At 39.5% G+C, this 25493-nt stretch overlaps 2 protein-coding genes across 6 annotated transcripts in view; both read right to left on the bottom strand.

Moving 5' to 3' along the window:
* Positions 1–2022: 2022 nt before the first annotated feature.
* Positions 2023–16358, bottom strand: pdcd5 (programmed cell death 5). Its single transcript, XM_069901793.1, has 6 exons — positions 16145–16358; positions 9748–9791; positions 9289–9350; positions 3530–3621; positions 2936–3007; positions 2023–2274 (listed from the first exon to the last, which is right to left on the bottom strand). Exons 1-6 carry the CDS (start codon positions 16238–16240, stop codon positions 2227–2229), a joined length of 414 nt encoding a protein of 137 aa, XP_069757894.1. The 5' UTR covers positions 16241–16358; the 3' UTR covers positions 2023–2226.
* Positions 16359–24073: 7715 nt separating this feature from the next.
* dpy19l3 (dpy-19 like C-mannosyltransferase 3) overlaps positions 24074–25493 on the bottom strand; it is a 51319-nt gene continuing 49899 nt past the window's right edge. For all 5 annotated transcript variants that reach the window (XM_069901749.1, XM_069901745.1, XM_069901747.1 and 2 more), the window contains exon 19: positions 24074–24922. In XM_069901749.1, the coding sequence (XP_069757850.1) occupies positions 24749–24922 (174 nt within the window). In that variant the 3' untranslated portion in view covers positions 24074–24748. The remainder of the gene's footprint in view (positions 24923–25493) is intronic.

The raw sequence follows: 25493 nt of genomic DNA, 5'->3' as shown, positions 1-25493 counted from the left end.
ATGAGATCTGTGTTGTGAAGTGTTTGTGACCTACACTTTTTAAAAAAAAACATAATTTACCTCCTTTAAGACATATCTACATATAATATAAAACATAATCCTTCACACTGGGTATCTACAAAAATTTTTTTAAAATAGCTCTTTAATGTCATTATGGATTCAAAACAAAATGGATTAATTAAGAAAGTAATTTTGATTAGGGTACTTACAACCAACTAAACATTTTAGTTAACACTAGGTGCTTTTAAAATGCCGCACCTGGGTAGCCCTCCTGGGACCCATGTGGATTAAATGGGTCAATGGTGTTCCCATCACCTTTCAAGCTGGGGTGGGATTGACGCGTTGAATGGTGCGTCACACAAACTATTGGTAAGTCTCCCCAGTGCCCTGCCCCGAGCCAACTGACTCCCCCCCCCCTTCCAGCCCGACGAACGCGAACACCCCTCTGCCCTGCCAGCGACCCCCCCCCCCCCACTTCTGCTGGGGACTTCCCGTAATGCCCGTAATGTGGCTGACGTCACAGAAGTAACTGGGTCGGTCATTTTCACTTTCAAACTACAGGTGGACACTACCTAAGTAAGTATTAATGGGTTCCCTGACTACCCCCGAGGTAGGGCAGGGGCCCAGTTGATTTTAGATGTCATTAACTGTGTCAGACCCTTTCATGCTGCCTTGTGAGTGGGGCACTAACTGGACAAATTGCCTGGTTAACCCCATTTTACAAGGCAGCTTGAAAGGGCCTATTGGGAAGTAAATGGAGAAGCTGTCATTTTTCCTATTAAAATGTAACACTTGCGCATTAAACTGCTTTTGCTATTTATCTTCCCACCTTATCCTCAAGTCTGTTACTCTACTTTAGCATCATTGTATCTTAAAAACTTTGAAATTTTGCCATTTATGTATCCAAGTTCGTCCATAATATGACGACTTGAAGGAAATCAATGTATGATATTCTCCTGAAGAAAAATAACAATTCATTAGTGCTTTGCTTTCCACTGCATTGATTTCAAAAGCATGTTACAACTCTTAATAGAACTTCAATTTTTATAACATCTATAAATTTTCTTTTACAGAGGCAGTTTGTTACACCTTCTATCAAATTTACCATCTTAAATGTTATTTTGGCCTTTGTTATGAGAGGGAAGTTCAATTTCAATGATAAAGGGTCTTACATTATCAGAGAAGGCAAACTTAAAATTGAGGGAGTGCAGTATAGACTTACTGAACTGGTTCCAGGAATGATGGAACTTCAAAAAGAGTTCATTGAAACTTGCAAAATTCTTAAACACTTCAGGCTGGACATTTCCCCTAGCGGAGGAGGTGAAATATTTTTATTCAGAGTATTATGATCCTTTGGAATTTTCTACCATAGAAAGTTTGGAGAATCTGATTGTACTCAATCAAAATACATCAAAAGATTTCTGGGTGTAGTCACCATATCTCGTGAACCACTTTGTGCTTGAAAATGGAACAGACTCTAAGGGCTGTTCACTTCTTGTGTTACTTGATCTGTATACAGGCATGGATGAGACAGAGAAAAATTTGGTAATGGAGGACATTTCTAGGTTATATTGCAAAAGGTGACTGAAGTATTTGAAGGAGCAATAGTCTAAAGAGAACACCATGTAATGGTAATGAAGTACATCTTTATTACTGGCAATGAGGTTTGGACTAAATTTGGAAATAGCTTTTCTCCTCAAAATAAATATTTCTTGAAATTGAATTAGGTGCATTGTAACAACAAAAATGGTTAATCTTGCATTTTCAGCATGTGCACCATGGCCAATGGTTGGAAAACTATCACATGCTTTCTGTTTGCAATTTTCCACCACAGCACACCTCACCCACCCCCACCCCCCTCCCCAACCGTGCTGCTCAGCAGAGTGGAATTAGCACAAAACTAACAAGACATCAGCCATTATACTGATATGCAAAATTATTTGTAAACCACTTAATAATATCCCCATCTTGCAAGTCAACATTGCAGTTTAATTAGAATAGTGTTAGAGAGTTCTCAAAATCTTCAAAAAAATCCATTGTACAATTTATTTTAACAAATGACCATCAAGGTTCTATTCATGCATCAAAAACAGAACCACATTGTCAAGTGATACAGAACTGTGAAAAAATTCTTCCAGCAAAGTAGGGGAAAACATAAATCTGTCCATCCTCTGCTTCAAGCTTAAATTTCCCTCATTATTTATAAATAAGACTCATGCTCAGAATTCAGTAATCATCCTCTTCATCAGAATCCATTACTTTTCTTCTGTTAAACTGAAATTTACAAGATATGAAAGTAAGATTTTCCAAAAATCAACATTCAGTTTAAATTATACAATTGCACTACTGAACTTTTTCTATTTTACAGAGAAATTCTTCTAATTTTGACTCTCAGCGTGTAATACAAATTTATCATTCCAAGGTTTGATGATCTGCTATATGCTAGGGAGAGAAGCAACATTCAAGCATTGATCTTAATGGGGAGTCCAAATACTGGTTAACGATTGATATATAACTCGAGTAGTGTGGGGTTTCAATACCATCTAGAAAGAACAAAATCATTAAAAAAAGTATCTGATGCACAAAAATCATAATCTGGATACATTGCACCGTGCTTTCTTTATTTTTGAATTCCACAAATGGGTAGTTCAAATTCAGAGCCATTAAGACATACATTGGGCACATTAATTCCCAGGTGCACCTCTTTCTGACAAATATTCATGACTGAACACATCAGCACTGAGTTATGAACATGATATTCCATTTACATATTAAAACAAGTTTTCAAACTGTTTTTACATGCATGTTGGAGTAAACTCAGTATCTTTTGGAAATGGTTAGTGGGGTTGTAAAATAGCAAGTGTTAAGATACTTTTGGAAAATGAACATCAGGAATGCCAAAGTAAATAATACAATTACAGATATCTGAAATTACCTTGACCATTGTTTGTTTTCCCATCTGTTGGTTAACTTTCTCGAGTATTTCAATCAATCCAGATTCAGAAATCTTTAAAAAAAAGTGAAAAGACAGATGAAGTTTGATACATTTGCAATAGGGCTGGATTCTTCATCATTCCCTTTTGATTGCATCTCACACTTTCCAAAACTTGTAAAATCTAGAGACCCGATCTCAAGCACCAGTTTTTAAATGATGCACAGGTGCAAATGAAGCAACTTACCACAACTTTAGTTACTTAAAGATTCAACTTTTGAAAATTTCTCCAAGTTGATCCTGGATGAAGTTATCCCCAAATTGCATTGAGAACCAGTTCCTAAATTGCCTCCAAGTTAATAATCTTATCCCTTAGATGGGTAAATGCAAGATTAGGCTTTATTTGGGAAAAATGTTGGCATGAAACTACAAGAAAGAAATCTTATTTACAAAAATAACACTTAAAAGCACATGCCATATGCTTGTACATTGAATTTGAAACTTTTTTTCCCAAAATGTTATAGATGAAAATATTTCTCTAAAACTAGGATTCAATTTCAAAGGGAGCTCAAGTTATATTCAGATTGTTTGTCTTACTTTTCCACCAAGCTGCCCAAATTTTGCCATCTGTATCAAGTAATTCTCCACCGACTTGGCTTTCTCTGGCTTTACGAGAGCCAAATTACTCACTGGGAATGAAAAATATATAAAAAAAAGACGTAAAAGAATATATTGCTGTACACAACTTGATCATTTTGCATGCATCTGAAGCAATTACTTCTTTTTATGTTTTTCTAATCATGATTTCACTTCATGGATTAATGCTGCCATTATTTTACATTTAAAACTCATTTGATGCATAGGACACAAAAAAAGTAGCTAAAATACAATCCATCAAACAATCCGAACAAAAAACAATTTTTAATTGCATTCAATTCTTGCATTTTAGTTAAAATTGTTTACACAACTTGTGCCTGAGTTATGCTTGTAGATAGTTAATCTGGTTTTTACGTTAAGGTTGTAAAACTGGTACTTTCAAGACACTACAATGGTTGGCAGTAATAAGTGAACACCACTTCAGACTTTATCAGCTTGAATATCATGTACAAAAGAGACAGTTTAGACTCTGAGAGGTAAACCCTGTTATCTTGGTTATTGCAGATTAGATAACAACTATGACAAGAAAATAAATTATTGACCTAAATCTAAATGTTTATGCGATGCTCACCTACCCTCCCACCAAAATCAAAAACTAACAGCGTTAAGCCACAACTCTGACTTTGCCAGCTGTCAGACATGTGTGGTAACCCATACTTATTACTGAGCTCATCTATAATTGGAGTGTAACCACATGGTGCTAAAAATAGATTCAGAGGAACTGAGAGGCAAAAAAATATCTAAAGCACATGTGGAAGCTGCCCTCCTTACCTGGATAGCGTTGTCAGAGGGAAGTTTGTCAATAAACAAGGGTTTATTGAGGGTACACCTGAGGTAACACTGCAGAGGAGTAAAACACTAGCTACATCCATATAGTTTATGTGGAAAGGACAGTCCCACAGAGACATCAGAGGAGAATGGTGTACTCAACCTTGCCAAAGTCAGAGATTAAAGATAGTGCACCATTTCAGAGTATGTACTTTGATTTTAATTAGTGGTGTGTCAAGGGTTGAAATATAGTTGCAAAAAAAACGGGAAAATGGGAAAAAGAAAATAGAGTTTAAAAAAGGATGGGCATGAATAAAGTAAATGGATTCAAAAAGGTCACACCAGACACTACAATTAATTACCAACCCAGTGATGCTGTGGCCTATCCATGTTAAACTGCAAAAGTACAAAATACATGCCTATGTAATGCCAGAAAAAATGGTTTTGCAGTCCTGCCACATCTAGTTATGAATGATGGTGAACATTTTAAGGGCTAATAGGAGGCAGTCACTTCAAGAACGTCCTATCCTCAGGAATGGTGATATCCTTCAGTTGAGCAAATAAAAGTTAGACTAGAGTATTCACAAACATGTTCAGATGGAAATGCTGAGACCATAAACTATTTCTTCAAAGACCTTTCCCATCACTCAGGCCATTCTTCAGTGGGAGCACCCTCAATAGAATAATTGAAGCAGCCAGCTCAAGGTGGCTCATTACCGAAGGGAAACTAGGTTGGAGAATAAATGCTTATCAATAACATTCATACTGAAAAACAAAGCAAGACAGCAGGACGGTGAAATCAGAAAAGGCATGGAAGTGGAGACTAAAATCACCAAGAATGAACCCTATTGCATGCAGATCCTAAAAGATAAGTTAACAGTACATTTAGAACTGTTTCCTTAAGTCTGATTTTCACATGTCCCAGACTAACAAATGTGGCATTTCTAATTTTCCATGAGGAGTCCAACAGTGGAGCTCTATCTGACTCAGGTTATTGCCTTTCTGATTGTACCCAGGTTAGAGCTGATGGAGGTTTCAAGATCCCATTCATATTATTGGGGATTGCAGGGCTGTGGATATGAAAGATACAGGAAAATAAGTTGTTTTCACATTATTTTCATTTCCTTTAATGTTACATTTAAATGTTTTAGAAAAAATTACTTAATTTTAATAATAAATATCTTTATATAGTAATTAAATCTATTAATAATCATACTTCTTGTACCTCTCAAAAGTGGAGTTTTGCCAGGCTGTCAATTTTTTTTGGGAGTGGTGACTTCTCCGTACACTGCAAGATGGTCTGGTACTATTTAGGTAGAATATAGAACATGACATGCCCTTCGGCCAACAATCTTGTACCATAGGCCTTCTTAACTATCCGATCAACCTGTGTGGCGACCTTGAGGGATGTATGGATTTGGACCCCAGGGTCCCGTTGTTCATCCACCCTCTTAAGTGATCGACCATTAACCCTTCTGGTTTGTCCTTCCAAATGCTTCACCTCATACTTATCCAGATTGAACTCGATCTGCTACTTCTCCATCCAACTCTGTATCCTGTCTTTATCCTCTTGTAACCCTCGAAAACCTCCAGCTCCATCCACGACTCTTCCAACCTTCTCATCATCCTTAAACATTTTGACCCATCCTCCCTCCTCTTTATCTGTTTTTATAAAAATAACAAAGAGCAGGGGTCCCAAAACAAATCCTTGCAGTACTCCACTAGTCACTGACCTCCAAGCAGAATACTTTCCTTCCACTGCTACTCTCTGCTTTCTTCCGGCAAGCCAATTTTTTATCCACAGTCAAGTTCCCATGATCAAGACTTTCTGAATGAGTCTCTAAGGACCTTGTCAAATGCCTTGCTAAAATCCATGTAGACAACATCTACCACCCTAACCTCATCAATTTCTTTTGTTACCTCTTCAAAAAACTCAGTTAGGTTCAGGAGGCACGACCTTCCCATCACAAAGCCATCCTGACTATCCTTGAGTAGATTGGACTTCTCCAAATGCTCATGATCCTATCCTTAAGAAACCTCTCCAATAGTTTGCCAAAACTGATGTAAGACCTACTGGTCTATAATTCCCAGGATTCTCCCTATTACCTTTTTTAAACAAAGGGACTACATTTTCCAATCCTCCAGCACCTCCTCTGCAGCCAAGGTGGACTCTAAGATCATAGCTACTGCTCCAACTATCTCTTCCCTCATTTCCAACAGCAACCTGGGGTATATCGCATCCGGCCCCAGGGACTAATCAATTTTGATGTTTTTAAGAATATCCAACATCTCCATGTTGTCCAGCACATAAGCCTGTTCTATTCTAACCTCACCCTGATCAAGGTCCTTTTCTCTCGTGAATACTGAAGCAAAGTATTCATTTAGGATCTCCCCAACCTCCTCTGCCTCCAGGCACGTTGCCTACTTTAGTGGCCCCACCTTCATTCTCGTTCTTCACATACATATAGAACGCCTTGGGGTTCTCCTTAATCATACTTGCCAAGGCCTTCTCATGCCCCCTTCAAATTCTCCTAAGTTCTTTCTTAAGCTCCTTCATGGCTACCATATACTTCTCATGAGCCCTTCCTATTTTCTTCTTCCTCTTAACTAGCTGCTTCACCTGCTTCGTCAACTACAGTTCCCTTTTCCTACTATCTTTTCCCTGTCCCGGTAGGACAAACCTATCCTGAACCCAACAAAAGTGGTCCCTAAACTTCCTCCATTTCGTCCGCTTTTATCCTTATCCATAGCTATGCTAAAGCTCAGGGAGTTGTGGTCACTCTCACCAAAATGCACCCCCACAGAGAGATCTGCTACCCAGAATTAGATCCAGTATGGCCTCTTCTTTCGTCAGCTGGTCCATATACTGTGTCAGGAATCCTTCTAGAATGTACCTGACAAATTCAGCTCCATCTATCCCTCGTAGTCATGAAATGCTAGTCAATATTAGGAAAGTTGAAATCATCCATAACTACAACCCTGTATTTCCTGCACCATTCCAAAATCTGCCTGCTTATCTGCTCCTCGGTGTCCTTGGCTATTTGGGGGCCTACAGCCTACATTGATTGCTCCCTACCTATTTCTGACTCCCTCTGCAGCATCCTTTCTTTCGCTGTAATGCTACTCCCCCCGCTCCTCCACCCTTTACCTCCCATCCTATTTCTTTTAAAAGACCTAAATCCCAGTATCTGCGTCAGCTCTTCCTCCAGCCAAGTCTCTAACAGCCACAACATCATAGCTCCATGTACAGATCCATGCTCCAAGTTCATCTGCTTTATTCCTAATACTCCTAGCATTTCAAACCCTCTAACTGACTACATTTATGCTTTGTCCCCTGCCTGCCCTTCCTCACAAATTCAGAACACAGCTTTTCACCTTCTGTCCTATTCTCTACACTCACATTCTGGTTCCCACACCCCTGCCAACCTATTTAAGCCATCCCCAAGTCCCTTTGCAGTTCAGGTGCTACTTGTCCTTTTTGTATGGGTCAGACCTTCCCCAGAAGAGATCCTAATGACCTACAAATCTGAACCCCTGCACCAACTCTTCAGCCACACATTCATCTGCCACTTCCTATTCCTACCCTCTCTGGTGCATGGCACAGACTCATAATAATCATCTGAGACTCCCATTCATATATAACAATATAAAAATATTTTTATAGATATAATACTTGTCATGTATTATTTGTCTGTATGTTTTTGCACCAAGGATCAGAGAACACTGTTTCTTCAGGTTGTACTTGTCCAATCAGATGACAATAAACTTAACAATTCTGAGATTACCACCCTTGATGCCCTGATTTTTTACTTCTTTCCTAACTCCCAATATTCCCTCTTCAGGACCTCATCACTACTCCTATCTATGTCATTGATCCCCATGTGGACCACGATATCTGGCTGCTCACCCTCCACCTCCAGACTCGCACAATTAGTCCCTAAACATCCCCCACATTACTTCAGTGCTTTCTACTGAGATCATCGGTTCCCAATTTTCTCTCGCTAGTTCCTTCCTCATCCCATCATAATGATCCCTTCCCCAAATGAATACATAACCCTTTTGTCTGTTTTAATCCTGGTCCATAGATATGTTAAAGCTCAGGGAGTTATGGTCATAATCACTGAAATACTTCCCAACCAAGACGATTAGTATTACCCAGTACTAGATCCAGTGTGACTTCTCCTCCAGCCGGATGGTCCACATACAATGTCAGCAATCCTTCTTGGACATTCCTGACAGAATTTTCCACATTTATTCCTCTTGTAGCAAGCATCAATATCTGGGAAGTTGAAGTCTTCCAAAACAATAACCCTGTTATTTCTGCACTATTCCGAATTCTGCCTACATCCCAATGTCCTGAGGACTATTCCTTCCTATTTCCGACCTTCACCCACACCAGTAGACACTCTCCAGAGTCTTCCCTTTCTGCAGCTGTGATACTGACCAGTAATGCTACACCCCTCCCCCATCCTATTTCTTTTAAAACATCTAAACTCCTTAACCTGCATCAGTCAATCATGTCCTTGCGTAATCCAAGTCTCTGTAACTGTCACGACATCGTAATTGCCCGAAATGATCCATGCTCCGTTCATCTCCTTTATTCCTAATACTCCTTGCATTGAAATAGACACATTTATGCTTCCTCCCCTACCTGTTCTCCACATTGATGGAGACCAGGGTGTTTCAGGCTGGCAAGAAAAGACCTCTTCAGAAAGGGTCTATTAAGTATAAGCATTGGAAGTCCACAAACCAGTTATGATCTGGTGTATAATATTTGCAGATTCTGCTTCTGATTTTGGTCAATATAATAACTGATCAATACATTTTTTTAAAACCATAAAGTCTTTAAAACTGATGTATGACAGTCTGCTTGATGGTCCAACATATTTATTTATCATTTAAGTTGAACAGGAGAGTTTTTAGTTACTTACATCTGGCACGAGCAGACTGATCTAAAACCTGAGCAAGAATACTGTTCCTCATTTCTGACTCCCTGCAATCACAATTTATTTATATTAAGGAGACATGAATAAGAATGGTATTGCATTGCTTCTGAACAAAATGAAAAACATTATTTTTGTACCAGAATCAAAATATGGACAGTCAGAAATTAATCAATATGGAATCTTCTACTGCAGTCACAAACATTTAAACAAAAAATAAAATACTGAACAAAACAATGGCAGTAGCCTTAGTATAAAATACATTTGTACCACCAATCTATCAGGCCAAAAACTTTTCTTCATGGAGGAAAAAAAGATCAGAGCAAGTCATTCTTGCATCTTAATCTGACAGATGCTCCTCCTGCCACCAAAAGACACTTGAAAAAAATGACAGAGCTAAATGTAAACGCGTTAAGTTTTTTTTAAAAAAGTAACTAACATTCTTACCGCTGCTTTGCCTCTTGCTGATTTTGCTGATCATCTGGTGCATCCTAAATTCAAAATAGGTAAACTTAATAGGTTTAAAAAATCCTAAACAATGTGGGTCTTTAAAAACCCTGTTGGTCGACAAATATGTAAATCAGAGATTAAGTAAATGACATTTTTTGAAGAATCTTGTACATGTGGATAATTATATTTTTACATAACCAACAATTTGAACAGTAAGTAGCTGAGCCAGGAAATGAAAAAGCTGCAACCATTGATCAATATGTAATGTACAATGTGTAGCAGTCCATCTGTCTCCATCTCTCTCTTACTATGTTGTGTAAAATATATTTGACTGTCCCAAAGATAATCTTATAAAATAACCAATTCTCGAAAGCTAATTTTAGTGTCTGATCTAACTTTGCATTGAAAACAGTAAATTAACTCTGCAAGACTGTTGCATTTACCTTCGAGTTTATCAGCCAATACACCTTGTCGTACACCTTATCTCATAAATCAGAGCCACGGGCCAACAAAACGACGACAAATTTAGGAATTATGTGTCCACGTATGCAACCAGTGAAATCCAAGGATGGTCTCATAGCAGGGGGTGCTGCGGCACTGCTCTTACATATTATGGTTTATTAAGACAGGATTATGGGGTTGAGAGGAAAAATACATCAGCCATTGAGACTACACTCAGTGGGCTAACAGTCTAATTCTGATCCCATGTTATATTGTCTATTAAGCATTGGACTCATTCTGAAATTCAGTAAAGGAGTAGGAATTTGGGCTCAATGTTTAATATCAGAAATCTACCAGAAAATTGCATCTCAGGTATAAAGAGTATTTTTCTTGGTAATTTTATAGAAGGGCAAGAGTTTCCTCAAATGCTTGACTCTAAAAGAGTCAAGTCTGGAAGTTCCAACCAAATACAGGGGCATGCATTAGTTGACTACCATTTACCTATTTGTAAGTAGGGACTTTTCAGGCAGCCATTCCTATTGAATCAGGTACAATCAGAACCTTGTACTGTCAGCACCAGTGACCCAGGTTTAATTCTGACCTCAGGTGAAGCCTTTCTCCCTGTGAATATATGAATTTCCTCCAGGTTTCCTCCCATATCCCCAAAATGTGCAGGTTAGTAATGCAGCTAAATGATGGAAGATGGATAGGGATACTCTAATAGCAATAAAATATGATCAATGTCTCAGTGGTTAGAGCACTGGTCTTGTAAACCAGGGGTCACGAGTTCGTTCCTCGCTGGGGCCTCATTTCACAGGGTGCTGGACAAAGTGGCAACCTGCTGTCTTCCTTAAGGTGCACAAAGTTAGAAGCCAACAGTGACTGTTGCTTTAGATGAAGAAAAAGCCTTTGACAGAGTAGAATGGAACTATTTATTTAAAGTATTACAGAGGTTCAATCTACCTGAAAAATATATTAATTGGACTAAAGCATTGTATAATAGTCTGTTGGTGAAGGTAACAGTAAATGGAAATGTATCGAGCCAATTCAAATTAAGTAGGTTAACTAGACAGGGATGTCCATTATCCCCCTCATTGTTCGCCTTAGCAATAGAACCATTGGCAGAACTGATAAGAACAGAAAATAAAAGGGATAAAAATAAAGGAGGAGTATAAAATCAGTTTATTTGCAGATGGCATCATAGTATACCTAACAGAACCAGAAATATCAATAAAAGAATTACATAAGAAATCGAAGGAGTATGGAGAAATATCGGGATACAAGATCGACGCAAATAAAAGTGAAGTGATGCCAATGAGTTACGCAGATTATATAGAATTTAAAAAAGATCACCATTTAAATGGCAAGCACAAGCAATCCGATACCTAGGGATCAGGTTAGATAATAACTTAAGCCACTTGTACAAACTAAATTATCAGCCACTAATAAAGAAATTGCAGGAAGACTTAGAACATTGGAAAGAATTACCGCAAAAGTTGATAGTGAGGGTAAATTGCATTAAAATGAACGTGTTCCCGAGGATACAATACTTATTTCAATCGTTGCCAATTCCCTTAACAGAGAAATTCTTTAATCAACCAAAGAGAATAATAAGGAAATTCTTGTGGAAAGGGGGGAAACCGAGGGTAGCATTAGATAAATTAACAGAGAGGTACAACCATGGTGGTTTGCAGTCACCAAACTTTAAAAATTATTATAATACAGCCGCACAATTAAGGTATTTATCAGATTTTTACCAGACAAGGGAAAAACCAGACTGGACTAAGATAGAACTAGATAAAATAGGGGAAAAGGTACCGGAAAATATACTTTATAAGTGGGATGAAAAGCTGGTGCAATATAAAAGCTCACCAGTATTGCATCATTTACTTAATATATGGAAGAAAATCCACTTAGAAAAGAAAAAAACGAATTACCAAATACCAAATTTGTTATTGACACAAAACCCACTAATCCCTTTTACAATATATAACCTTTCCTTTAGAGAATGGGAGAGAAAATGAATCAAAAGAATAGAAAATTGTTTTTTGGGAAATAATTTATTAACATATGAACAGTTGAAGTACAAATACCAGAAGGAAGCAGCTTTGAATATGTGATTACAGACACAATAATTAAAAGATTTATAACGAACATGTACATTAAGCTGCAAGATAAGGAAAATGATAAACACAAGTTTACGCATGATACAGTATAATTGGTTACACAGGTTATATATCATACCTCAAAAGTTAAAAGAATGGGATCCAACATTATCAGATAGATGTTTTCGCTGTAAGAAGGTAATATTCAGTGATGTTCAAACACTTAGTTAAAGATAACAACAGTACATGCAATTTGGGCATGTATGAAAGTGAAAATGTTTTGGGAAGATCTAAATCAGATATTAAATAAAATCACAAAAAAATAACATACCAAAAAATCCAGAGATCTTTCTTCTAAGTAACATAAGAAGTAAGGAATTAGGCCTCAAATTGGATAAAGCGCAAAAAAGATTTATTATGATATCCTTAGCAGAGGCAAAAAATCTATAATGTCAACTTGGAAAATGGAAGAGAGCATGAGAATACAGCAATGGTACATGGAAATGAATAAATGTATTCCATTGGAAAAAAAAATAACATATAATTTAAAAAATAAAGTTACATTATTTGAACAAATTTGGGAACCATACATGGAACATAACAGACAGGGCTTGCCTCGGACTCCACCCCTAAAATGATAAGGAGACAAAATGACTTGATCCAGTGTGTAAAAGTAGATGACACATTTTTCTTGTTTATTTTTCTTTGTGTGAAGACATTGTTTTATGGTTTTAGTGTATTGTATATGTTGAATATTTATTGGTTTTGGAGGGGGGAGGGAGGGTAGTGGAAAAAAAAATGCCACTGTGTATATTTAACGAGAAATGATTGTATATATTTTGGTTGATATGGTTCAGTGTGAAAAATAAAAATTATTAAAAAAAGGTACACAAAGTTAAAGAATTTCATGTATGTTACATTCTAAATGTAGTATTACGTGACAATATTGGAACCTTTACCTTTAACTAAGTGTTTGAACGTCACTGAATATTCAGATGGCCAAAGGGCCTACTTCCAAACTGTATGAATCTTACAAAAGTAGCAAGAATCAATAACTATGACCATGCTACATTTCAGATTTTTTGATTTTCTTTAAAAGGGATTTCTGCTAATTTTGCTTAATTTTAAAAATTTAGACAAACAGCTTGGTAATAGGCCCTTTCGTCCATGCTACCCCAGTATATTTTTGAACAGTAGGAGGAAACCTGAGCACCTGGAGTAAACCCACACAGACACAGGGAGAATGTACAAACTCCTGACAGACAGCGTGGGATATGAAACCTAGTCGCTGGCACTGTAACAGTGTTGCACTAACCACTATGCTAACCGTGCCGCCCTAATGTAGTTGATTCTTAATTGGCCTACAATTCTTCAGTTGAAGGGGCAATAAATGATGCATATTAAATGGTGAACTTGTTGCCCATGTGAATAAGCTGCAACCTCAGGATGGACAATACTAGAATTTGTGTCACTTTGGGGCCAAGAAGAAGGAGTTCCACTTTTGATCTATACTGGCACCTATACAAGGCTTACATTTATCTATTCTGTTGCAAATCCACATTAGAATATTATGTTTAATCTAGTTCCACCTGACTCATGTGACCCACGTAAAACAGTCTTACATGATCCCACTCCAATATCTATTATAAAGACCAAGACTTAGTACCGCTATTGCAAAAGGCTGGTCTGATGCTTGCTTTCTAGATCGCAAAATTTTGTTTTTAAAAGTTTGGATGAAAAACACCTCTACATCCCTTCCAGCTGTGATGCATTTTGATTCTGGCTCTTCTATGCAAATCTGTGGAATGCTTAAATGAATATGACAACTTCACTTCAGAAGAAGAGCAGATCAGATATCTCGTGCCCAGCTAATTATGTTCCCCGCATAAAATCTTTATTGGGCTGATGCAGAAAAAAAAATTGATGGAACACAGTGGAATGAAGGGTCAAATACCTCTGGCCTTTCATTGCAACTCAAAACACTTAAACACTTTTGACTTTAAATTTTCCTGTCTGTACAGTAATTAAAAAGTCAATCATGCTTCACTGAACCTAGGTATTTCCATTTAAGTTTTTAAAATTTTCCCATGCATTTTTCCTTTGATTTTTAACTGGTGTATCACTGTGAGTTGTTTTTATTTCCATCAAGATTTTATGGTGAATTTCCAATCAAATAAACTTTTAAGCAGGTTAACTTGCTCCCAGGTCACAAGCAGTGTAGAGGCAGGGGTTTAATTTCACAGCATTGAGCAGTGACTGGAGACTCGTGCAGAGTTCTTGCACCATTTCATGATGATGTAAATGCACAGGCCACCACCATGGGCTTTACCACACAAAGCAGCATCTCTTGTCAGTCCGAAATAAAGTGAGCCCATCCAACTGAATGGCAGCACCCAGGACCCTATTGCTAAGCCACATTTCTGTAAAGACCAAAGCACAGCAGTTCTTGTACTCATGGTGTGCAGATCTCCAGTCGAATATCATCGATGGTGTCCTTGATGAAGTGAAGTTTGGTGCCTGTGATGTCACAGGAGGAGTTAACAACCCTCTGGAGTTGTTGGTACCTCCGCACCAGACAGTGATGCAACCAGCGAGGATGCTCTCCATCATACACCTGTAGAAGTTTGAGAGTCTTAAATGACATTCCAAATATCCTCAAACACCTTGCACAGCATAGCCATTGGAGAGCTGCTTTCATGTTTGCTTCAGAAGATCCAAGCAGCTCCTTGGAGATGTTCACAACCAAGAATTTGAAGTTCTTAACCCTCTCCACTACTGAACCCTTGATGAGGACTGGATCATGTTCTGCTGACTTCCTCCTGAAGTATACAATCATCTCCTTGGATTTGCTAACATTGATGAGACACCACTCAATGAGCTGATCTCCCTCCTGTATGTTTCCTCATTGCCATTTGTAATTCTGCCAACAACTGTGGTGTCATCGGCAAATTAGTAGATAGCATTGGAATTGTGTCTGCAACACAGTCATGGATGCATAGTGAGTAGAGCAGTGAATTAAGCACACATCCTTGAGGTGTGCCTGGATTGCCAGTCAATAAAGAGGAGGCGTTTTTACCAATTCGTACTGACTGTGGTCTTCCACAAGGAAGAGGCCCACAGGGTTTTAAGCTTCTTAACCAGCACTTAAGGAATAATGGTGTTGAAGGTTGAGCTGTAGTCAATGAAGTACGAGTTGCTAATTTTGAGGTGGTCTGGAGCCGAGTGGAGAGCCAGCAATACTGCATCTGCTGTGGAGCGATGGTAACCATAGGTGAACTGCAGAGGGTCCAGATCTTTGCTTAGGCATTTATGAATTCTGGCCATGACCAGCCTCTGCAGTGATGAAATGCTCTGAGATGTCCCTCTGGGTAGTAGTCGTTGAGGCTCTTGGGCACCCACAACTCTATGTTAAAAAAAAATACCCCAAAACTTCCCTCCCTTTACTTTGGAGGGATGTCCTCCCAAGTTTGCTATTCCTGCCCTGGGGAAAAAAGACACTGAGTCTCCACCTCCCAGTAACCTGCAGACCCTGCAACTTCTCACTGCTCTCCGAGATGCCAGCACCCGTCCTTGCTGTCGGACTGCGGGAGGAATTCAGCAGACCCCTCCCTGCAAGGCAACGGACAGCCTGCCTACTGCCCGACCGCCGAGCCCCCCCCACCCCGCGTTTGGTGCGGGCTCCGGTTCTCCAGCAGCTGTCGTGCCACAAGTATTCAGCATGGAGCTCGCTCCGTTCCCCGCCCCCCCCCCCCCCCCCAAACCAGCGCCGGGGCCTGGCAGAGCTCCACCAGGCGCCCGAGTTGGCCGCCCTCCCCCCGGTTCCACCGTGGCCGCCCGCCCGGCCTTACCCCGCGCTGAGCCCGCAGCTCAGCCAGTCTCTGGCGCCGAATTGCCTCCAGTTCCTGATCCTCCATCACGAAAGGTCTCGATCGCCCCCGGGACATCCAACAGCGCACCCTCCGCCTGCACCGCCTCTAGCGGGCAACAGGCACCGCGCTCTCCGCCTGCGCCGACCACCATCGGCAACGGCTCAAGCACACGGCTGCCCCCCACCACCCCGCGCGAGCAGCGCCCCCCAGCGGGACGGCCGAGTACCTCCTCTGACTGCAGCGCCCCCTGCCGACGTTGGTTAGGTTGCTATTTATAGTGAGCCCCATGGTTGAAGCCAACACTCTTACCGCCCCCCATTTTTGGTACTTCTGCCCTTAACCCACCCCTCCACAGGCAGAACAAGGACCCTGTTCTGGTCCTCAATTTTCATCCTACCAGCCTCCTCATTCCCTCTCCACCCAACTGCTTTTCAGAGGGATTAAGTCACTCCATACTCCATTCTTTCAACCCTCAGGCACTTCCAGCTGCAATCAAAGAAAGTTCAAAACATGTCTCCACCTCTCCTCCTCCACTCCTTCCCAGGTGAGGCAGAGCTTCCATGCACAAGGTCCAACTCGATCGACTGCATTTCAGTGTTCCCAGTTTGGCCCGCTCAACATTGGTGCCACCAACATCCCCAACTCAGCTTCCTGTAGACAACCATTTTAATTCCCCCAACTATTCCTCTAGTGACTTTTCTGTCATTGGCCTCATCCATTGTCAGGGTGAGGCCAAATGTAAACTTGAGGAACAACACACCTTATTCTTCCTGGACAGCCTTTTGAACTTTATGGCATGAACATAGATTTTTTTCTAATTTTAGAAACCCCCACTCCTATCTGATTCCACCATTCCATCTTTTCTTTCCAACTACTGTTATTTTTTTTTCTCTATTTACTCCCTTCCCCTAGTGGTTTCTCTACTTGTCAGTCCACAGCTCACTCATTCTGTCCCCATCACCTCTGGTCCTCTCCCCCAGATTCTTTGCCACTTTAATGTTGCAATTTTTACCAATTTATCTTAGTCTTGACAAAGGATTCAACCCCAAAGCATTGACTGACCTTTTCTACCCATGCATGACCTGCTGAAATCCTCAAGGAATTCTTTGCTCTTGGTTAGGTATAAAAATCAAGAAAATTTCTTGGGCAGCCAAAGTGCTCCATTTGAGAGAATCAAATGTAAGGATATTTTTGTAAGGACAAAAAAGTAATGGGAGTACTGCTCCCTACATTTTTTTCTTGGTTGTTAACAATTATGACAACTCTGCTGAGGAGATAAAGCTAATCTTCTGAACTAGTGGGAATCTGTTCAATCTACCATGATTAGAGTCTGATCCAACTGTCAAAAGACAATGGGATGGAAGTCTGCAGACACTGTGATTGTAGTAAAAACACAAATGTGGAGGAACTCAGCAGGTCTCAACGTGTCCACGGGAAGTAATGGTATATTACTAATGATTCAGTCCTGAGCCCTTCCTCAAGGTAGGAGTAAAAAAAACAGACTAGCATCTTTATTAAAAAGGCTGGGGGAAAAAAGGAAAAATGGGAGGGGAGTACAGATCAACAGACAAAAGGTGTTAATTGTATATAAGAAGAGGACATGAGAGGAAAGTTAAGATTTGATTAGCAGAGGGCAGGTTGTTTTTGGCTCTGTGAAAAGAGACAGAGGGAAAAGGGAAGAGAGAGATAGACACATTGGGAAAGATGTGTTGGGTGGGGGGGGCCTAATGGAAACTGGAGAAGTTACTCTTAATGCCATCCAGTTGGAGGGTGCCCAGAATACAAGATGCTGTTCCTACAATTTGCAGGTGAACTCAGTCTCGCAATGCACGAGTTCATGGACAGACATGTTAACAAGAAAATGGGGTGGGAAATTGAAATGGGTGGCCACTGGGAGGTCCACATTATTGCAGCAGACAGAGCCAAGGTGCTCAAAGTGATGTCCCAGTCTGTGCCCATTCTCTCTGATGTAGAAGTTACAACAGGAGCAACAGATGCTGTAGATGAACTCTGCAGATTCCAAGTGAGGCGTGCTTCACTCAGAAGGACTGTTGGGACCCAAATGGGGGTGATGTGGGAGGTGTGGGCACGTGTAGCATCTCCTACAATCAAAGGAGTGGGTGTCAAGTAGGACAATTCTCCATGATTCACTTGTCCACTCCTCCCTTCCCACCACTCACCCCCTTAAAATGGGAAGAAAATGGAGCACACAGAGGAATCCATTATGGTCCTGGGGAGAGCAGTCAGATTCAAACCCAGTTTGCTCGTCCTGTATTAACTGTTGGAGTTGTGCTAACTGCTAAGATGATTATGCCACCCTGACCACTGTGAATTTTAAAATCATATACCAAAAAAGGATTTGCAATTAGTTGGGCACTAATTTGGATGATACATCAACAAAGGGTGTTGAAAGATTGAGAAAATTTACAAAGAACTGGTACAATAAGAGGATGTTTATGAATTTGATTACATCATTTTCAGGGTTGTGGCAAAGTATATTCAGCCCTTGCAAGACTTCATATATTTAATGTTTTCATTCCATGAAGCTTCATTTTGGCCTTTGCTGACACTATTAGGCCAATCACTGTCTGTAATTTAGAATGATGCTTTTTATTATTGAAATAAAATTGAGTTCTAAAAATGCTCATTTTTTTTTTAAAACATTTGCCATTTTACCAGTTCTCAATTGTTATGGACTGTATGGAGTCTGAGTTCTACATTCATATATACCTGAAATTAAACAACTGGATCTTTTTCAATTATGTCAGTAAAGTTTATGTGTTTGATCCAGAATAAAAAAAACACCCACAAAATCATTAAAAACTTCAAAGCAAATTTAAATAATTACAACAAACTTTATTTACCTCCCAGGTAACCTCTTGATCTTCAGGTTGAGAATCATCGATCTGGTGTGGAATGTAATAGTGTGGAGTTCCAGCTTGGGTGGGTCTCTCTTTTGATTTTATGTGGAGTCAGTCAATTGAGAACAATGATAGATGGGCATCTTCTATCACTTAATGAGATTTAGACTGCCATCATTCCCAGAACATAAGCAGATATGAGAAGCTTAGCATTAGAGATTTTAATTGGAGTTCCCAAATCCAGATCACCCCAAAACTGTCCATTTTTTACATAATCCAGCAGTGTAAAATTAAAATATTTGATAGGATTTTCATCCTATTGCAATAAAGATTATCACTGAGACACCTTTGGAAAGCAATTTCACCATAAACATTTTTATCAGTTAGACACAAATACATTGGTTCTTCATATTAGCTGGTGCTATAATTTAATGTCTTCACTCATTCCTCAGCTCTCAAATACAATTGCCTGGAACTTCTCATCCTTATAAACCTTCAAATGGAGAGCCATGCTCAGAGCCAAATGTTTTTTCAAAGTAGCACAAATAGGGGATTTAAGAAGCTGTGATCAAGCTTCCAAAATGTTTATTTTTTTTCCCTAACACTGTGATATGGAATAATTGCTTTATTTAAGTTAGTAACAGTTACTCACAGTAATGATTTGCCAAAATGCTGAAGGAACTCAGATGGTCTTTTCAGCGTCTATAGGAGACAAAGGTATATTGCCGATGTTTCGGGCCTGAGCCCTTTTTCAAGGAATAAGCAGATTCCTGCCTTTCTCATTACTTGAAGGCTCAGGCCTGAAATGTCAGCAATATATCTTTGTCTCCTATGGATGCTGAAAAGACTGGACAAGTTCCTCCAGAATTTTGGTATTTTTTTTTACTGCAATCATAGCATCTGCAGACTTTCATGTTTCACACAATAATAATCTGAACTGATGTTAAATGTTGAACTTCAGGCACTCATAGGTACCTCACCACAGCTCACAATTTAGTACAGGGTACAGGGCAATCATTGTATAAAAGCCTTGGAAAGAAAACAACAATCTACTCAGTTCATTATTTCATGGTTGTAAGATTGAACTCTGAGCTCAAGATTACTAACTTTTCATTTTAAAGGATACAGAATTTAGAAATTTCAACTTTGACTCATCTTTACACTTCCAATTTTAGAAATTTGTTCAAGGAATAAAAGGTAGACATTTTATGAATAATTTCCAAAAGGTTTGTGTCAAACAATGTTGTGGCTTTCAATCAGTAAATTACGAAATTTGATTTCAATATTTACACTTGCTGTGCAAAGTGGATAAAGTAATAACATTTGATGAGTAAAGTATTGATAGGTAATTATAGTTGTAATTATTCAATTCCAGTATTGGCACTTTCTTCGATTAATTATTTTAACAATCTTCATTTGGTTAAAAATTCAAATATTTTCAGTACAAAGAGCTAAGAAGCAAAGAATAGCTTAAGTGATTGTGTGACATCTGTAACTTTAGAAAAATCAGTGTAGAAAAAAATGAATCCCTGTTATCCTACAGTTTTTTCTCTATCACGTGTGTGCAGATAAAACATCAATGGCACGACATTGAAATCATAATAGCAGCTAAGCACACGAAGGACAACATTGGACGAGATGCTGGTTTTGAAGGGGTAGGAAAGGCAGCTGGCAACAAAAATTAAAATTAATTATCTGCTCTCACCCAGAACATTAAGCACTCAAATTCAGTAATGTTATTCATGGTTGTTGCGAATATTCAGATAATCTCACATGCAATATTAATCATGCAAAGAGTACAATTATTGTTTCACAAAATCCCATTGCAGAAAAAGGTGCTTTATTTCACAAAATGACTAACATTGATAATTCAGAATGCCACCAATGCTTCCTTCCTGCAAATTACTGCAAGGCAAAACTCCCTTGCTGGATTTTGCCCAATTATCAGTGGAAATGTTCAATTAATTCAATAATGTTAAAATATTCAAAAGATCTTTAATTGCTACAGCATCATAATCAAAACATTTTTTCACCCCAATACCATCCAATAATCTAATTTGGCATTATTTAAGAACGTGTCAATATTGTTATTTATAATTTACACCATCAATAATCTGCTAATTACAGTAGAACCCCGATTAACGCAAATCCGGATATAATGTGATGAGCCATTGGACCTCTTTGTTTTGCTCTTTCCGGAGGTGGATTATTTTTCCAAAATGGAATGCGCCATGAGAAAATGAAAAGCTTTTCCATAAAAGATAAGCCTCACACACTTGATGTAACCCAAGTTACACGAGAGTTTGGCATAACTGAAACAACATTTCGCGGCTGAAATCTCAGGAAATTACACGCATCGCTTTGGAAAGTCAAGGAAGAGGTGGGACTAAAGGCCAAACACATGAAGACAGTGCTATGGGGTTTATTATATATCGGGGTGGCCAAAGCTGCTTAATGTAAGAGCAACAAACAATAAAGCTCAGATGCATGAGAGCCGCAGGAGAACAAAATTCACACATACATTTTTATTGTTACATACACATTTTGTAACAAAAATTTGATATAAATTTTAAGAAATGCATATTAAATAAAATAATATTTATACCTGCCTGCAGTTTTTAAACTGTTAATTTGTATTAGTTTCAATAATCAGACACAAATATATAAAAAAGGTAAACCAAAAAAAATGAAATATTTTAATCAGATTTCTACCTTACAAAATTAGTTTTATTATAATCATATTTTTTATGACTAAAATACAATGTTACAAATATCAGGCTATTAAAGATGCAACTTGGGCGGGCGAGGGGGAGAGACCGACAGCGTGAGTTGGTGGGCGAGAGGGATAGACCGGTAGCATGAGTCAGGCAGGCGAGTTGGGGGGAGACCGGCAGCACGAGTCAGGCGGGTGAGGAGAATGGCAGTACGAGATGGGCAGGTGAGGAGAGACTGGCAGCATGAGATAGGCGGGGGAGGCGGTGGGGAGACCAGCAGTGCGAATCAGGCGGGCAAAGGGGAGAGACCGGCAGCGCGAGTTGGGTGGGCAAGAGGGAGAAACCGGCAGCACGATTCAGGCAGGCGAGTTGGGGGGAGACCGACAGCGCGAGTCGGACGGGTGAGGAGAGACCGGCAGCGCGAGGTGGGCAGGTGAGGAGAGACTGGCAGCATGAGATGGGCGGGCGAGGCGGGGGGGAGGAGACCGGCAGCGCAAATCAGGCGGGAAAGGGGGAGAGGCCAGCAGCGCAAGTCGGGTGGGCGTGGGGGTGGAGAGACTGGCAGCAAGCCGCATATTAAAGGTCAAAGAGCCGCATGTGGCTCGCAAGCCGCGGTTTGGCCACCCCTGTTATATATTAATATATCTTTAAAGGTGATAGATTGTGGGGGTCACCACAGAGTAACACTTCATATCTAATTTAAAATGCAAGAGCTTAAGAAGACCAGAGACAGAGAGAGAGTTTGATTAATTGTGAGTTCTGTTCTGAGTTCAGCCTGTTAAAAACTCTTGAGGGTCCTTACAAGAGGAAATGACTGGCCAGAGTGTTTCTCCTGAAATAAGAGAAATAAGATAGACTTTGTGGTGACCTGGTAGAAGAGGTTATCATTTTATTGCTGCTGGGTTTTGGGGTCCTCTGGACTCGTAATAACAGCCAAAGATGTCAGCATTGATGACTCCCTGTACAAATGGTTCTTTCAAGCGTGCTCAAAAGGTCTTCCAATTTCTGGGCCCATTCTCAAAGCTCAAGCTGAGAAGTTTGACCAACTGATCAATGGAGAAACCTCACAGTTCAAAGTTAGCAATGGATGGTTAGATTGGTTTAAACGCCATCATGAGATTTCTCAAGTGTTAGTGTCTGGAGAAATTCGCTCATCCAACAGTGCCGCTGCCAGCAAATACCCGGCAGAACTAAAAACTCTCTTAAAAGGTGGCTACGTCAAAGAACAAGTGTACAACTGTAACAAAACAGGCCTCTGCTCCAAGATGATCCCAGACCACACTCTGTCTTGCAAAGATGATGCCTATTGTCATGAGGGGTTCAAACAATGCAAGGATCACATGACATTGTTGCTTTGTGTTTACATGACTGGAACACATTAGTTAAAATGGCTCATGAATGGCAAATTTCACTTGCCCTGCTGTTTCCATCATGTCGACAAGAAATCATTACCTTTTGAATACATGCATAACAGCAATGCTTGGATGACCAATGTCATCTTTGAGGATTGGTTTTACAAAACATTTGTCTCTGCTGTTCCCGCTTATTTACACATGCAAATGCAAGAACCCAAAGCTCTTCTTGCTCGACAACTATCCTGCCCACCTGCCAGCCCAGTAAGCAATGATGGAAAGATTAGACTTTCTTACCTCCCAAAGAACACTACATCCAAGATCCAGCTCCTAGATTAGGGGATCATCTCTATGTTCAAGCAGAATTACAGGTGTGAATTAATTCGTAGAAAAGTAGACAAATCAATAATGCTGGAAGACTTTCGGAAAAGCATGAACATTAAGGAAGTTTGCCACTTAGGTGGGAAGGGATGGGTAGCAGTCAGCGGTTCGTGTGTGGGAAAAGTGCTGGTAGAAGGGCCTGGATCCAGTCTTTCATCCCAACAATCCACCAAGGAAGACGAAGAGCAAGAATTCTACAGCTTCACAGATGAAGAGGTGCGAGGCTGTTTGAAATTAGCGAAGAGGATTTACACCAGTGGTTCTCTGCTGATGAGAAATGCCCAACATCTGAGCACCTGATGGACTCCGAAATGGTCTGAAACGTTACTATTACACCAAATCCTGAACCCCAGGAGGATGACGATGAGGAGCATCCACCCCACCCCCAAAAGCATCTGGAGCCATTGAGTACCTCAAAACTTACCTACATTGGCTTGAGATCCAGGATGTGGACCACACAAAAATCTTCCAGCTCAGAGGAGTTTTGGGTTTCGCTTGCAGCCGCCAGCAACCTGCTGCGTTCAAGTTAGCAACACTCGATCGCTTTTTTAAGAAATAAAATGATAATTGTAAGAAATAAAAAATGATTGCAAATACAGGTATTGTACATGTGCTCTTTATTTTTTTTGAAACCCCTGTTTTTGTGAATCCTAATTCAGCGTGATGCAGCTTTTTTCGTGATGCGATTTTTTTTTGGACCCTTACTGTCGCGTTATAACGAAGTTCCACTGCAACAGGAACTGAAATCTTAATTTCATCTATGTGAATACATGTAAAAAGTAAATGCATTACAAAATTGATGTGTTACCTACAAATGTATGATTGTGCACACTTGAATGCTATTAAAATTAATACTATCGAGAATGTTTAAGAATTCAAATAAATACTGCCACAATTTCCATAAATGCAATGCAAAGAAATTGACTAAAATAAGTTATGCAGTGGTAAGTAGAAAATAAATAACATTTGATTTATGGAATATAATACAAATGAATGTGTTTTAAGTAAAATTATTTTTTCAACCAGATAAAAATATTTGTAAATGCAACAGAAAAGCACAGTACACAAACAAGCAGAAGATTTAATTGATATTAGTTGTTAATAATATTGTAGTGAAATAGAATTAATGAGTATTAACCACAGCTCTCAGAAGGAACAGGGTTTTCATTCTCAGATACGTCTAGATTTTTACATTAACTTGGCCTATATTTTCTATTGTTAAAGCCAACACGCATCATCTGTAATGAAATGATGAATAGTTGCAAAATTTTACTTCTAATTAGGTGCCATCTTCTTTTTCTTTAGCTTGTAAACATGAAAAGTTTTGTTTTTAAACACACGAGTGAAATAGATGGAATAAGGAGGTGCATGAGATTTGATTTCATCACAAAAGCGTGGAGAAGGAGAAGTTTTCAAATCAGCATCATTTGCTCCAGAATCATCCATCACCTGCAAAATGTATCAATAAAGATAGTGTCAGACTCCCAAGTTTATTATTTTCAAAGAATGCATAAAATGCTTTAATAGCAATGTGATAGTACAGATCTATCACCAATGTACATAGTGTATATAGTTACTGTATCTAGACTGTGCTTACAGCGATTGGCTGAGAGCTAAGCCACGCCTATTGTCTAGGCCTTAAAGGGTTGTGTCCCTAGCCAGGTGGGATCATTCCGGACTGGTCGGCCACCTGTGAAGAACTCCTGTCTTTTGCTAATAAAAGCCTTGGTTTGGATCAACAAGTCTTTGATTCTTTCGATGAGCTCCTCAAGCAAACACTACAAATGTTCAAGGTTGATAATTGTTAACATTATTCCAGCTAGAATCAAGATTACCGACTGCATGTGACCCCAAAATCTCATAACTATTCAAGTAAATGGAATCAATTAACCCCAGTTATTTGTTTTTGGACGTGGAAGGCATATTATCGATCCAAAAGCAATCCATTTCTGAGTACCTCTCATACAAAATCCTGAAGGATCCTCCCAGATATCATTCCACTGCACTCCACATCAGATTC

This window comes from Narcine bancroftii, chromosome 10, assembly GCF_036971445.1.
Source record: "Narcine bancroftii isolate sNarBan1 chromosome 10, sNarBan1.hap1, whole genome shotgun sequence".
NCBI classification, from domain to species: domain Eukaryota; kingdom Metazoa; phylum Chordata; class Chondrichthyes; order Torpediniformes; family Narcinidae; genus Narcine; species Narcine bancroftii.
This window is presented reverse-complemented; position numbering and strand designations above follow the sequence as displayed.